Raw genomic sequence first — 15,895 nt, forward strand, 5'->3', positions numbered from 1 at the left:
AGGAAGGAAGGAAATCTTTTCATAGATCTTTTTGTTGGCTAGCCTCTAGGGCATTTTTTTAATTAGTGATTACTGGGTGAGGGCCCAGCCCATTGTGAGTGATGCCATTCCTGGGCTGGTGGTCCTGGGTTCCATAAGGAAGCAGGCTGAGCAAGCCATGAGGAGCAAGCCAGTAGGCAGCAGGCCTCCATGGCCTCTACATCAGCTCCTGCCTCCAGGTTCCTGCGCTGTTTGAATTCTTTTGATAATAAACTGGAACTCTGAGTGAAATGAACCCTTTCCTCCATGAGTTGCTTTGGTCCTAGTGTTTCATTATTGCCATAGTAATTCCAATTAAGACATTAATCATAAAATACATTCAAATACAACTCAAGTTAGCAACTCAAGTTAGTGGTTGTGAGAAGTTCCGTCATGCTGATATGGATACCGTTAGCTTTGTTGTTCATCCCTCTGTACAGGCACACATAGGCATTGTGTATGGAAATGGGGTCATGACATACTGACTTTTTACTCTTGTGGGCACTCCCATCCCTTGCTCTGTAGGAGTACCTCATTTCTTTTCCTAGGCAACTCACAATAACAACTTAGGTCACACCTCTCCATCTTCTTTTTTTATATTCAGACAATTCTATGATAACATGCACATGGGTGTAAATGGAGGTCTCTGTGTCCCTGTCTGATGTGCAAAAGCACAGTTATAATATCCATACTTCTCCAGTACTGTGTGAAATAAGATGTTCTGTCATGGCTGGATGTGTGTGTCCTTTCACAGACTACCTTAGAGCATGCAAGGCCAGAGGAGCCTAACTGGGACGAAGATTTTGCAGATGTGTACCATGACCTAATCCATTCCCCGGCCTCTGAAACTCTCCTAAATCTGGAACATAATTACTTTGTTAGCATCTCAGAACTGATTGGTGAAAGAGATGTGGAGCTGAAAAAATTACGAGAGAGGTAATACTCATTTCTTGTTTTATAAATTAAATGTTACATTGTAAAATTTGATAACCTGTAGGACAGGCTGTTGGCACGTTTATAAAATTAAACACTGTCAAAAGTGCTTCAAACAAACTATCTTCTTTGATCTTTACCTAAGTTCTACAATTAGTATGTTCATTTTGCAGGTGAGAAAACCTTAGCTTACATAAATCCAGGAATTTATCCAAGGCCAAACTAAAATTTTAATGCAGTAGATGTGACTTCAAAACTATGAGCACTCCTCCTTGCTCTGCCCCTACTCCGAACTTCTGGATTGCCTTCGTCTAGGCCACGGTGACTTCCAGTTATCTTGTAGGCTTCCCACGTTAGGAAGGAAATAAAAATAACCCTAGGATCTTACCAAGAAAATTTTAATAAGAGTTGAATTCTTTCTGTATAGTCTTCCTACGACAGCATGCAAACAGTGCTTTCTTGGATATACTTTTCAGAATAAGTAAAAAAAAAAACCTGCCAGTCTTTGTGCACCATATTTTTGGAGACAGGGTCCCTCACTGAACTTGGAGCTTATCTGTTTGGCCAGACTGTCTGGCTAATGGGCTTCCAGGGATCTTCCTGTCTCTGCCTCCCTCGCACTAGAGGTACAGATGTGCACCACCACTCTTAGCTTTTCTGTAAGTACTAGGCATCCGACTAAACAAATTTTGCATGTGTTTGTATGAAAAGAAACTTTTAAACTTGAGATTTTAATAAACTGATTCATTAGTGCAGTCAGAACAAACAATAACTTGTAGAAGTACAGCTCTGTTAAAGCTGTTACAGCAAGCCGACCCTTGTAGCCACCCAATCAAGAAATGGGCCGTTTCTAGCAATACAGAAGCTTCCCTATGCTTGCTTTCACCCTAAATAACTGCTGTCCGCACTTCTAACACCATTGATCAGCTTCTCCTGTAGGAAAACCAGTTCAGTCCGTTGTTTCTTTAGGTAAATGAAGACAGTTGCTAGGCTATATCATCATCAGGTTGTATTTTCTATTACTCCTTAAAAGTAATTGTGTGGCTTAACAGTTTGTCTTTTCAAACCTAATTGGCAGTTTCTGGATATAGTTTCTAGCTTTCAGCACTGAGCTCATGTCAGTTCACATGTACTTCATGGAAAATCTGCTTAGGCTAGGGTTATAGAGTATTTTCTTTGAGGAACTCTGCAAATGAGAAGGAATTGGCACTATTATAGTCACTGAAAGTTCACTTAGATTTTGACTCTTGTCAATTATGCATTAAGCTCAGAATCATGATTTGGTTGCATATGATACATGGTTGATACTGGAAGACATAACCATCAGTATTCACAGACTCATTTTCAAGGACTCAGTATTTTAAATATGTTGGAGTTTTAATTCTTAGATATGTTATCTGTCATAAAACAAAAATTATGTTTTCATTTTATTCAAAGGACTAAAGTGGTTGTATACCCTACATGTTTGATGAGTATATTTTATTTGTTAACTTGTGTTTTAGACAAGGTATTGAAATGGAAAAAGTGATGCAGGAATTGGGGAAATCACTTACAGATCAAGATGTAAATTCACTGGCTGCCCAGCATTTTGAATCCCAGCAAGTAAGTGAAATGAAATATAATACCGTTAGATTTATTATGTGTGGGGGGTTTTTTTGTGAAAAATTAAACAGTTGTCACACTCTGTATTTAGGACCTAGAGAATAAGTGGTCAAATGAGCTGAAACAGTCTACAGCCATCCAGAAGCAAGAGTATCAGGAATGGGTGATAAAACTTCACCAGGACCTCAAAAACCCCAACAACAGTTCTCTCAGGTACTGATCCCCAGCTGTTCTTAAGTGTATATCCATCACTATGGATATCTGTTCTAAAATTGAGCCTTGTTGGTTGTATATGTTTGGCAAAGAAAATCCAAGATTTTATACTTTTTATTTTTTGAGACAGTCTCATTATATAGCTCTGCTGAACTCAAACTTAGCATTTAACCTAGGTTGGCCTTGAATTCAGGGAAATCTTCCAGCCTCAGCATCCTAAGGCATTTTTAATTATACTTGCCATGACTGGATGAGTTCCAGATACCACTAAGCAGAAAGATAAAAGTTCTCTAAGTACAGTAAACCTATTTCCAGAGTATGCTATCACATGTCTCCTTTGGACGAGCACTGTCTTTATGGAATGTCAGTCTCCCACTACTCTTACCTCGAGGATAAGTTTGTTTACCCTTCCTTCCTTCCTTCCTTCCTTCCTTCCTTCCTTCCTTCCTTCCTTCCTTCCTTCCTTCCTTCCTTCCTTTGTGTGTGTGTTTGTTTAGCGGGGGGGGGGGGGTACTTGTTTGCTTTGTACACCCTGACAGCTACTTGCCAAGCACTCCAGACAGTTGCAAACATGAAATGTTCGGTAAGTATTGGAGTGAATGGATGAACAGACAGAGCACTGTTCAGTCAGGCTGGTAAAGAGCACTGTTCAGCTCAGTTGGTAAAGGGAAGATCTGAGTTTGTACACACACGTGCACAGCTTTGCATGCACACCTCCATACACAAGAAAATAGGTGGTAAAACCTTCCCATGGCAATTTTATTATCTCTTCCCTGCAAATGATGGTCTTTCATTTGCTTCACTGTTTTCCCAAACTGCTCCTGACTTTTAGGGACAACATAGGTACTTTAAACGTTGGGTTCAGGGGTCAGAGCACACCATGTGTTGGGCTTTCTGTGCACGAGTGCCCGCATGTAGAGCACATGCCATATGTTGTAGGCAAAGGTATTTAAAAGCCATGGATTTAAGGAAGCTGAAAAGTACTTGCTACAAAAGCCACCCAACCCTTTGCTGCTGTGCTTTGAAGGCTCGATGTCTTGGTCGACTCACTGTGTAAATTCTGGGCTGTGGCTGCTGCTTCTGAAGCAGTTTTACCTTGGGGAAAATGTTTTTACTGTTACTGTCTTTGGTAGGTACTTCCTCAAGCAGTAGAAATTCTGTTTTTGACTCCTGGAAAACTAGGTTTATTGAGAGATAAATGACATGAAGTAAAGTCCTCCTGTTGAAGGGGTGCTGTTAGCTCCGGACCCCAAAGACCAATTTTCAACACAAAAGGTTTATTTGCCCCAGAGGGACAAAGGTCAGGGAATAAAAGACAACAGGAGGAGACAAAGAGGATGAGGGAGAAGGGGAAAGGAACAAGGGAGAGTGTGAAGGAGTAGTTGTCCCAGAGGGCAAAGGACTGCCTCTGCATGGAGAGGAGACAGACATGGCAGAAAATGGCAGTTTATAAAGCTAAAAGGAGAAACTCCATATTAAGATGAATTAGGTGAGACAGAGGGCGCTTTTGATTGCTAGGCTTCAATACTTTGGTAACTGGATCTTAGTAGTCAGTCACAGGAGGAGAAAGTGGCCAAATAAGAGAATAGACCTTGGTGGCTAACTTTAGGAATATAATCTAATGGTTTTTACGAAGGCAGAGGGGAGAAGGGCAAGGCCTGCCAGAACCATGTTTGCTGCACTCAGGCTGGCCAGAGTGCCTTTGTTCCCACTTTTTTGTTTTACTATTCGGTCAGTGGGTGTTGGGTAAGTAGTCATTCTCTCTGGCTGCTTCCTGATGACATTGGGCACCATTGTTAGGGGCCCCTGGCTAGAGTCTCTTCACCTGTTTTAATGGAGCAGAGATTAAGGAATTGTGACCTTCATAAAGCTGTCACCACAGTCAAGACACGCCATTTTCTCATTATATTCAGCACGTTGTCCTCTCACCATCCCCTGTCAACCTCTCTGAGTGGCAGCTGTGCTGCAGCCTTTTTCAGCACTTTCAGTGCATTGAGCCATTCTGATGGGCATTACTGTGACCTCTCATTCCAAGTTCACTGTGTGTTTCCCTGATGGCTAATATGTTGAAGAGTTTTTAATGTGATAATTTTATATCTGTGTCTCTTTTTTATATTTTCTTATTATAGAGCTGTGAAAGTTATGTGTGTTTGTGCACATGTCTTTGTAAATGTTTAAACTTTGGATGCATGTTTATCATCAGATATATAGTTTGTAGACACTTGCTCCTCTTCTGTGTCTTCTTTTTTCATTTTTTTACTTATGTCTTTTAAAAGCAGACTTTGTCATTCAGGTAGTCCAGCCTGGCCCTGAACTACCAGCAACCTTCTTTTCTGTGCTGGAATTATAGGTGTGTACTGCTATACCCAACCCTTCCTCCTCCTCCTCCTCCTCCTCCTCCTCCTCCTCCTCCTCCTCCTCCTCCTCCTCCTCCATATTGAAGGTACCAGATTAAGAGGTTTGGCTTGGTGGTGGCTGCACACACCTAGCGTAATCCCAGCACTTGAGCAGAGACAGGTAGATCTCTGTATTTGAGTCCAGCCTGGTCCTGTATGAGCTGCTACATAGTACAGCCGTGTTGAAAGAGGGATGTATTAGCCGAATAGCAATTCTGTACAGAAGTTAACTGTCACTGTCAAGGTTGTCCACGTCTTGTCAGCAGGCAGCAGACTCGCCATGTAACCTAGTAGTGCCTAGTAGGCTTCATTTTTTTATGGTAGTAGCCGGATGGTGCTCCGCCTGAGTGGAACCAGGGACTTAAGAGACTTTCTCTGCACACTGCTCCATCCTTGGCATCCAGCAGTCTTTGCACACCTGTGCCATGGAGTAAGTCCTGTCTATGCCGTTGCTCTTCTCCCAGCAATGGAATCTTGTTTTTTGTCACTTATTGTGGGTCAAGCCATCTACTATTAAGCTACACCCACAGCTACCTGAGCGTATTTTGCTCTGAGAAAAAAAAAAAAAATTCTGATGACTATACAATAAGAGCATAACAGTAATTGTCTTAATTTCAGTGAAGAAATTAAAGTTCAGCCAAGTCAGTTCCGAGAATCTACAGACGCCATTGGAAGGATTTACGATGAGCAGAGGAAATTGGAAGAGAGCTTTACCATTCATTTGGGTATGGAAGCACTTTACCTGCTACAAGGAACATCTGGACTGTTCCTCGGGAGTACAGATTCCTGCATATGGGCAGAATAAACCCATTATTTCTAATCCCAAGTTGTGTTCTACTGCACGAAAGCCTAGATTTTGTGTGCTATATGTTTTATGTTTCAGCTTAGATATTTACAGATAAAGTATGATGTCTATTAAAATGGGAAGCTGAAGAGCCCACTTTCAGTTATCGTTTGGAATATGGATTTCTCTAGTCTTGCCACAGAAGTTGGCATCTGTTACAGGATTTCTGTAGCTGTCTCAGTATTTCTCTGTAATGCTGTCCACCCCTAGGGGCCCAGCTGAAGACCATGCACAATCTGCGATTGCTGAGAGCAGACATGCTGGACTTCTGCAAACACAAAAGGACTCATGGGAGCGGTGTGAAGCTGCACCGGCTGCAGACGGCTCTGTCGCTTTACTCCACATCGCTCTGTGGCCTAGTCTTGCTAGTAGATAATCGGATTAATTCATACAGCGGCATCAAAAGAGGTAAGCAGACATCCTACATATTTATCTCACTAGATTTCTCCTTGTAATACTGTTTTTGTAACGTTATCTCACACTGTAGCCCATGTTGATCTTGAACTCAAAGCGGCCCTCCTACCTCTGCTTCCTAAGTGCTGGACTAACAGACATGAGCCACTATATCAGCTTTCAAATAAAATCATTTTCATGAAGGAATTATGAGAAACTTGGCAGTTTTAAATGGCTGCAGTGTTTCAGTACGTCACAAACATCCCCAGTCCTGACCATTTCTAATTCAGGTGGACAGCAAAGAAAATGCACAGCCCTGACTACTTTAACATTTATAAACAGCTCGGTGATATTTAATTCTTCCTAAGATAGTATGTGCAATGCTCCTGTAGAAGAAGACTCTTGTTTCAGGCTGAAGTAAAAATAATAATTCAACTATAAATTCATTTTCATTTTAGAAGCATTTTCATTTTAGAAGTCCTCCTGAGTAAATTTAGTTTACCCAGTGTCTCCCGTTCCTCCCAAGTTAAACAAAACCAACACATTATCATTTGTAGAGATGGTGGATAGATTATGATCAAAGTGTCTGGTATTTAAAGAAGACATGGAGTTGTATTAGAATGTTCTCCTCTGCTGATTGTTTTACTCTTGACAGTGAAGTGTTGGTGGAAATCATTGTACCCTAACTTAATGTGCAGTTAATACAAACAATAAGAAATCATATTTACAAACTTCATTCTCTTTCTTAGAGCTAATTTTCTATAATTCGTTGTTAAGATATTTGATGGTTCACATTTAGAAGCTTATCCACACTTTGGATCCCTTAGATTTTGCCACAGTTTGCCAAGAATGCACAGACTTCCACTTCCCGCGGATTGAAGAGCAACTGGAGGTCGTCCAGCAGGTGGCGCTATATGCGAGAACCCAGCGCAGGACCAAGTGCAAGGAGGCTCGAGGTCAGTAAAGCCTTAGAACTGGCTTTACTCTTGCCCCCTTCTTCCCACCTGGGCCCCTGCTGCCTGGAGGTGATTGAGAAACTGAAGTTTCTCAACTGAGTGAGTGAGCACAGAAGCACGCAGAAGCGCACAGTGCTGGGTCTTGGGAGAGAGGAGGAACAACATTTAATATCTTCAGAAGCTAGGGGTCTTTCCCAGTTTCCTTTTTCTTTTCTTTCTTTATTTTTCTTTCTTTTTTTTTCTTTTTTTTTTGGTTGATTTTCTTTCAAGATTTTTAGTGAAAACCATTTTAAAAGATTATTGCCATAGTTAAAGTAAGAGCATTTGAAAAGTTTGCTTTTGATCCAAGCCATCTCAAATAGGCAGATCATGTTTATAAAGGGCACTGGAATCAGAGTCAGAATGGAACCAAACTGTGTGGTGCTAGGGATGCAGCCCTTCACATGCCATGCCTGTGCTGTTCCTCTAGGTACACCTCGCCCCTGTTCCAGCTTTGATTTTTTTACTTCAGCATCATTTTGGTTGTTCTAGAGAGAAAGAAAGAAACAAACAAACAAACTAGTGTCGTTGAATGACCTTTTTCCCTTGTATCCCTTATATCCACAATACAACATCCAACATCCTTTCAGATTACCTAGAAATGTTATTAGAAATGTTTTTAAATATATTAAGTGTTCCTACTTCCTCCACCTCTGACCTAACTTCTGCATTTCTGGAACCTTCCAGAAGTAGTGCTACCAATTGGGAAGCTGGCACTTAAATCCTGAGCCAGTGAGGTTTATTTTATCTTCAAGTCATAGCAGCACCAATCATCTCAAAGTCTGTCACCTGAGAAGCTGCTGCTTGGTCCCCTTTGGTGAGAACATGTAGGCCTATGTCTTGCTTCACATACGTAGTGGCTCATGGTCCCATCGTAGTTTTGTGCATCAGCTCTTCGAAGCTTACTCAACCTGTGGAACAAACTTCCCTTCCTTTGACAGTATCTCCTGATTTTCTCTCCATCCCATGTTAATTGTTACTCTCTTCTCTTAGTTCAGCTGTTCTAGAGTATAAGCATCCTCCTTCCGGACGGTGTTCCAGGAGCACCAAAATATGCTGTGAGCTACAGGCAGAAGTGAACTTGCATCCACTGTAGTTTCTCCTACACATATAGATCTGTGATAAGTTTTCACCTCTCAGTAATGGGAAGCACTTAAATGGCTTCTCTTTGTCACATCTGAATTGTTAGTATCATTGGTCTCAAGCTTTCAGGCTCTTGTTAAACAAAACAAAAGCTATTTGAGCACACCAATTCTGACATTTGATCTGACAACACAGTTCAGGTAGAATGTGCACTGAAAATACCCTGGTCAGGGGACGTGGCATGTTGAATGGAGCCGAACATAGTCACCTGACACTTCATCTTGTTACTTGGGGTGGCGTGCAGTTGCGAACATATTGATTATTATCTTTGGAATTTTCGTTTGATATTTCTGGAGCACAATTGAGGTGGGCAACTGAGACCACAGAAAGGAAAGCTGCAGATGAAAGTGGACTGCTGCCCCTCCTTTCTGTCCTGTCTTGCCCCTGTCTTCCAGATATTTGGTGTGTGTAGAAGCATGATGTATGTAGTTCTTCTTTTGACACAATGACACTCTCCATGTAGGCAGTTCCACATGCATTTGTGTATGTTCTAAGAGCGTTTGCATAAAGGACCTGCCCTGTTGGTCATCTAGTCAGTCCAGAAAGTTCCCTCGTGTCTGTTTGCTGTTAGTTAGTAGTGCATTGTAGGGTACCTGGCACTAGTCAGTCCCTTATTAGTAGGCATTTATTCTTCATTATTTTATTTTATTTTTTAAAGATTTACTTATTTATTTATTTTATGTGTACGAGTACTCTATCTGCATTTACACTTGCTTGCCAGAAGGGTGCCTCAAATCCCGGTATAGATGGTTGTAAGCCATCATGTGGTTGCTGGGAATTGAACTCGGGACCTGGAAAGAGCAGGCAGTGTTCTTAACCACTGAGCCATCACTTCAACCCTATTCTTCATTTTTTAATTGTAAGTAGCAGTGTATAAATAACATTGTGCATGAATCATGGAGCACTTGTGTAAGGAGTAAACATGTCTGTGGTCACAGGGCACATGTACTCCATTGGTATTTACAGTGCCAGCCACTGGTCCCTGATGCATCTCTTTACCAAAGGTAACTGTGGCTCTACTGTAGCAACAGTTATTATGTTCAGACTAAAGCCAAGCAGCAGGAAATCAGTATGAAAGTAACCCTAGCAATTGTCCAGTACCAAACAGTCATCCCTGAAAAGTGTGCTATTCACCGGGTCTTGTTTCTTTGTTAGGGATTGTTTGTTCATTCCCTGTGTAGTCAGAAATAGAGAATTTGTTCCTTGCAATTTGTGCTATAACCCACTGCTTATCTGAAGCTTGTCGACTGTCAGGCTTTGCTTTGTTACACAAAGTATGCATATGAACATCTCAGAGCATTCTCTCTACCTGTTCTACTCCAACTTTGTCTACTAGTTGCAAATGTGTGTGTTTATAAGACGTACTGATGTGAGTAAGCTTGTCAGCACAATCATTAGGCAACACTATTAAGTTGTGGAGTTAATGTTTTGGGGTGTTCTGTTTAGTAATTTGAAGGTCTGACTGTTTGCTAATATGGAATGCCATTCCAAAATAGATTCCAACATAGTTTTTAATCCAACTGGGGTAAATATATAGCCCCTAAAACACAGCTACTTTTAAAGGAGATAGTCATTCTATATTTGTGACAAGAGAATTCTTAAAAAGTCCAGGTGTATCTTTTATTAAAATATGTACATATATGTGAATAATGTGTTCAGGCTTTAAAATGTATGCTCAATCAAAATGTCTTTCATTAACCAACATTTTTCTATCTAAGAAAGTATGCCTCAAAAACAAAAAACTACTGACTGTCTGAGAAAGTTCTACTTGAAACAGTATCACATATCTGCTTGAAATCAGTTGTATATAGTGTCAGATGAAACAGTAAATTTAAGGAATGTGCTGAATACAAAATGATTCTTGGTGTTACTAGCTGTCTATGTACTCCAGAGCAGGTTATATCAATCACAGTGAGTCAGAGGCTAAAAATAAAGATGGCCACACCACAACTATCTAATGAAGTTATTTTATGTGCAGCTAACTTAGTGCCCTGACTTCTCAGAAGAAAACTAGAGTGTTGGCAAGTCCAATCTGGTCAAACCATGTGGGGTCAAGGCTGACCCCACCTCTTACCTGTGCACCCTTGCTTCTGTAACAACTTACTGAAGCCTTTTTTTCTCTTGTATTAAAATTTAAGAGAGGTAGCTAAATTATAGTGCACATTCTTAGTGTTTGCAAGTCCCTGAGTTCAATGCCAGGTATGAAAAGAGAAAGTGAGAGGAGAAGAAAGCGGTGGAGGGAAAGAGGCAAGGTCACGGAGCTTGTGAATTTTAAGTTGTATAAGAAGCATGGAGCAGAATGCCAGGAACATAGAGGCACATAGTACATTTCCACTATTGTGATTGTTTTGAAGGAGTAGGCATTCTATATTTTTATATGTGACGATATTTCTTTGTGTTGTATTTTTTCTTTTATGAATAGATTCTGGAAACCAAAATGGAGGAAGTGATGATAAATCTAAGAATGCTGAGAGAAACTACTTAAATATTTTACCTGGTAAGTGTTGTTTTGTTTTAAATTATAGCTTTCTTACACTTTCACACATTAAAGTAGTAGAGTTGAAACATGCATTCTTATGGTGTTCATGTATAAAATGTTCAGCCATATATGCCATCAAAACAGCACTTGTATGTGTATAACAACATGTTCACAGATGTTCTCCAATGTAAAGCCTCATTTTTATACTAGTAATGACTTCTAGATCCATATAGAAAACCCACAACGTTGCATTTACAGTTTATGATTTTATATTTCTAATTTTCTCCTATATATTGTTTCTTAGTTACTAAGGAATAAGCAAAGAGGTGTTTTTACTCTAAGATATAAACAGTAGTGCACAGAGATGGACGTGGCTGAACTTACAGCAGGGCTATTTGCTGTAGGTGCTTCTTCACATCTCCCCTCACATCTTTCTGCCTGTGTCTCCTCCCCCTATTTTACTGGACACATTCAACAGCTGGAACTCAAGCTCTCAGTCTTCCTTCTGGTTGAACTCACTTGCTGGTTCAGATGGTCCTTCACACACCCAGGCACCACTTGGGAAGCCCTGTGTGTGCTTTGAAAATGTGAACTCGTAAACATAATGGTAGGTTTTATAGTCGCAGAAATAGCTCTTCCTTGATAGTTTTCTATTCCCTTTTAGGTAGTTTGTCACATTTCCTTCCTCAGATTTGAACATGCAGGCCACGTCACTAATTTAAGGAAGAGTCATTTCCATTTCTGCATTCATCTTGGAAGGCATAGCCCATCAAATTGTGGTCATCAGCCTCCAGGTTTCCTCCCACCTTCGCATCTCCTGCCCTCGTGGATAATGTTAGAATCACCACAGGCTGTTTCCTCCCGCTGCGGAACAGGAGACCATTTATCTATTATTCTCTGTAGGCCCATGACCTGGGTCATCACACTGTGGCTTTCGAGGAGTGCGTTGGCTGTTACTGTTTTGGAAGTGCCTGCATCTCTTTATTCTGTTTCCTTCCTTGACAACAACCAAAAAAAAAAAAAAAAAAAAAAAAAAGCTCATGAGTTACTATCATTATTACCACTAAACAAAGAAGGATATGTCTTAAGTATGCGTCAGGAAAGGAGTATTGAACTGCCTACCACATATATTGACAGTGTCTGAATTGCCATAGCCAGCATGTTGACAAGAGATGAAAAATATCCCCATCAAAACTTATTTTAAATCATGTTGTGTTCACATACTTTTCTAAAATTTTAAGTTTTAATTTAAAAAATTTTTCCATACACTATGTTTTTATTCCAGTCCTTTCCCCCTTAACCCGGAATGGTTGTTTCTTTATTATGATCTAGGTACTTAACAACTTAGGTCACCCAGTTCTCACAACCTCGTCAAAAAGTAGTTAGGCCTGATTTCCACATTTCCTGTGCAAAGTGCTGGGTGGGAAAGTTGGGGTGAGTTCACGGTCTCACCCGGAATGCTGGAGAGCCGCAGACCTGCTTCCCATCCAGCCGAGACCCTTTCTCTGGTGTCTTAGTCGTTTTTTACTCCTGCCCGCACCTGGGCTGGCCCCATTTTATTAATGGGCAAAATAAGACCGAGAGGCGAGTCACTTGAGGACGGGCAAAGCGGTGCCAGATTGAGGATTAGGAACACCTGACTGGCTCACTAAGCCGTCCTCCCTCACTGCTGGCCCACGCCCAAACCCAGCGCTCAGAGCCCCGTCCACCGAGACATCTGCAGCCACTAAGGAGGCAGATGTGTCCCTAGGCCCAGGGGGTCACTGCCTCACGGGGTCTCCTCCATTCTGATCGGCAGCGCTCATCGCCACCCCAGCACAGAAGTTCTTTTCACTCTCTCTTTAGCCAGCGTAGTGTATATCTCTACCCCTGTATTTTGCTGGTGTTCTTTTCCTAGTTTGGTTTTTTGTTTGTTTTTGCCCTGGTCCTGTGAGAGGCATCTTTAAGTACAGCTTATACACACTGGAGACTAAAGATGCTAGAGCGCAGCGCATATGAAGTACTTCATGTTTTTATTACATTTGTTTAGATGTGCGTCTGTGTTCATGTGTGTGCACATGGAAAGGCCGGAGGATTTGTGGGTGTTAGGTCTCCGCTTCCACCACTTGGGTCCTAGATCAAGCTTGTGTCGTCAGTGTTGGCAACAAGTGTCTTCATCTGCTGACTCGTTCACCTGGCCAAAGCGCTTCCATAAAATATTTTCCCCAAACACATTTACTAGCTCATATAAATACTGAAAGCAAGCACATCTGTCTTCCATTTCCATATTCCTGAAATGATTTTCTTTTATATTTTTTACAAAATATTTTCATTGATTATTTGGAAATTTCATATTTCCAAATTTCACCCCGATCACATTCTCTTCCCAGTCCTCCCAGGTCCATCCCTGACCCTTGTGACCTCCCACAAAACAAAAGAAGAGGTGGAAAAAAAGAAAAATACCAAGGCTAGTTTGTGTTGTCTGTATACTCACTGGAGCATGACCACACTCCCCGTGGCCAGCCCCTTAAAGACAACTGAGTCCTTCCCTACCTCCACCCCATCCCCACCAGAAGCCATCAACTGCGAAGAGCTACACTTCAGCCTCCTTATCACAGTTTTTAAGTTCTTTCCAATGGCTTCCTGTCTGGACTGTTCGGGTTGTTTGTTTGTTTTGCTTTTGGGGTGGGGGAGATGGTGAAGGGAGTTGTCATAGGAGCCTTTTTTAATCTCTCATTCTCAACTGAGTCTATAGTCACCGATATAACTGCAAAAGAAGCTTCCTTGCCTTTATAATCAGCAGCAGCACAGTTCATGGTTTCTGGCCACAGCCCCATGAACATCAGGTGCCATGGATATCAACACAGTCAGGTGGCAGCATAGAGAATGGGCTTTTGGTGGTAACATGGGCCAGAGACTCAACACAGCCTGCAGCCACAGCAGGACCATAGACACCAATATGGCCCCGGCCACTGATTTTAATAAACAAAATACCATAAATATTTATAAAAGGAAAATAAATTTTTAAACATGAAGAGGTTAGTAGTAACCAGATAGATGAAGCTATTTTGTAATATTAAGCCACTGAGTTGTAATATTTAAGGAAAATTTCTTCTATATAAACAAGGCAAGTTATAACTTGTTCTCAACTGGTTTTGGTAGTTGAATTTTTACACCCTGCAAAATTGCAAAGTTTCAATGAAAAGGCAATAAAACATTCAGATCTGAGCTTATACTTAAAAAATTCTACCAACTTTACAGTGACCACTTGCCGGTTTAGTGGATTAGTAGGTGAAATACCTCAAACTATCTTAGGCCATGCTTACATACATGAGTAACTTCCTGGGAGTTAGTATATGGTGTGTTCTTGGTAAAGGCAACACTAAACATATGTTACCTAATGTCTGGATGTGACAAAGCCAGCCAGATCCTTCTCCTTTGCATGAGTTGTCAGGTCAACTATAAAGCAGTGACATTCACAGTACAGTAGGATATTTCAAGGTGAAGTCCTATACTGCAAGATAGACTATCTTCACATTGTGAAATAAGCTCGCTTTCTATTGGTGTGTCCCTCTGTTCCAGTGATTCTGTATTCTAACCACCACTAATGTTTCTTTTTTTTCTGTGGTACTCCAATGAATGCCCATGTGGATTGCTGTAGTTGCCAGTCCTGTAAGGCTTGGGCCATTGTTTCTTTGAAGAACTATAATCTGTCATTTGCCCTGAGCTCTGGGTCTGTTCTTTTCATCAGTCCAGGGACTTCTCCAACAGGTTCAACTTAATAGCTATGCCGTCATTCTGCATTGGCTTGTGGTATGGATCTACTAAGAATTTTTTAACACAAATATATTAGGTTTAAAAATAAAACACTAAAATAATTACAGGCAGGGATGAATGAAAGTGGGAGCAAGGGCTAATTGTACGATAAATTTCTGGGAGGACAGGTAGAATTTCTACTGATACATGTGCAGATATAAACATGGATTTATGTATATTTGCTATGTTCAGAATAAAAGCTGATGAGCTTTTCTTGGCTATTTGGCTACATAAGAAAATAATGATTATAAAAAGCCTGGATTTTACAGTTTAAGAAACACCACTCCAGCAGTCCATGTGAAACACTCACTCATGTGTTCAACAAATCTTTATAGAGAACTTTCTGTGTGCCAGAGATAGATTTTTAAGTTAGAAAAAAGCTCTTGTTAGCCACGAACCATAGATAGTACATTCTTTAACATAATTTATGTATATGGTTGGATATCATTGTTAAGAAAATAAAAACAGAATGGTAGTAAAAAATGTGTGAGGATGGAGGGGTCTAAATCAGGAAAGTCAAGGAGGGCCTTTCTAAGGAGGTGACGTTTGATCTGAGGTTTGACTGCTAGAGTTATATCTTGGAGAATCTTGGAGAGAAGCCTTATAGGCGTCAGCTAGAACTGGGGAAAAAAATCTCCACAGGTTTGAAGAGCTGAGTAAAAAGAGGTGAGGCAAGGGGGCCTTGTCTGAGCTATGAAGGCTTATAAAAAAAAGCGCTGGCTCTTTTCACCTGCTGAATGTGTTTAAGTGAGAGCATGGTACACAGTGTATTTGAGTCATTTTGGGCCAGCAAATAGTAGGTTTATAGTCAGGCAGGAATGAGAGCAAAGAGATCAGTGGCTGGGGATAGATAATGAAGAAGGGAATTAAGTGCAATTCTGTATTTCTGATCTGTGAAACTGATCAGCAGAGATTGGCCAGTCAGCTACAGTGTGAGAGCGCAAACAAGATGCAGACAGGCAGGCAGCCATGTCACATATTTTCACATGTTAAGTTTGACATTTTTTTCTTTTTTATTGTTATCATTTATTACAGTTCATTCAATCTGTATCCCAGCTGTGGCCTTCTCCCTCATCTCTTCCCA

At 40.9% G+C, this 15,895-nt stretch overlaps 1 protein-coding gene across 3 annotated transcripts in view; it reads left to right on the top strand.

Annotated features, from left to right (window-relative positions):
- CUNH12orf4 (chromosome unknown C12orf4 homolog) overlaps positions 1–15,895 on the top strand; it is a 30,551-nt gene that overhangs the window by 5,516 nt on the left and 9,140 nt on the right. For all 3 annotated transcript variants that reach the window (XM_055609408.1, XM_055609411.1, XM_055609409.1), the window contains 7 exons: positions 773–954; positions 2,454–2,553; positions 2,645–2,766; positions 5,781–5,887; positions 6,217–6,414; positions 7,227–7,355; positions 10,960–11,034. In XM_055609408.1, coding sequence (XP_055465383.1) covers positions 773–954; positions 2,454–2,553; positions 2,645–2,766; positions 5,781–5,887; positions 6,217–6,414; positions 7,227–7,355; positions 10,960–11,034 — 913 coding nt within the window. The remainder of the gene's footprint in view (positions 1–772; positions 955–2,453; positions 2,554–2,644; positions 2,767–5,780; positions 5,888–6,216; positions 6,415–7,226; positions 7,356–10,959; positions 11,035–15,895) is intronic.

The sequence above is a fragment of the Psammomys obesus genome, unplaced genomic scaffold (assembly GCF_907164565.1).
Source record: "Psammomys obesus unplaced genomic scaffold, mPsaObe1.curated_primary_1811, whole genome shotgun sequence".
In the NCBI taxonomy this organism is placed as follows: domain Eukaryota; kingdom Metazoa; phylum Chordata; class Mammalia; order Rodentia; family Muridae; genus Psammomys; species Psammomys obesus.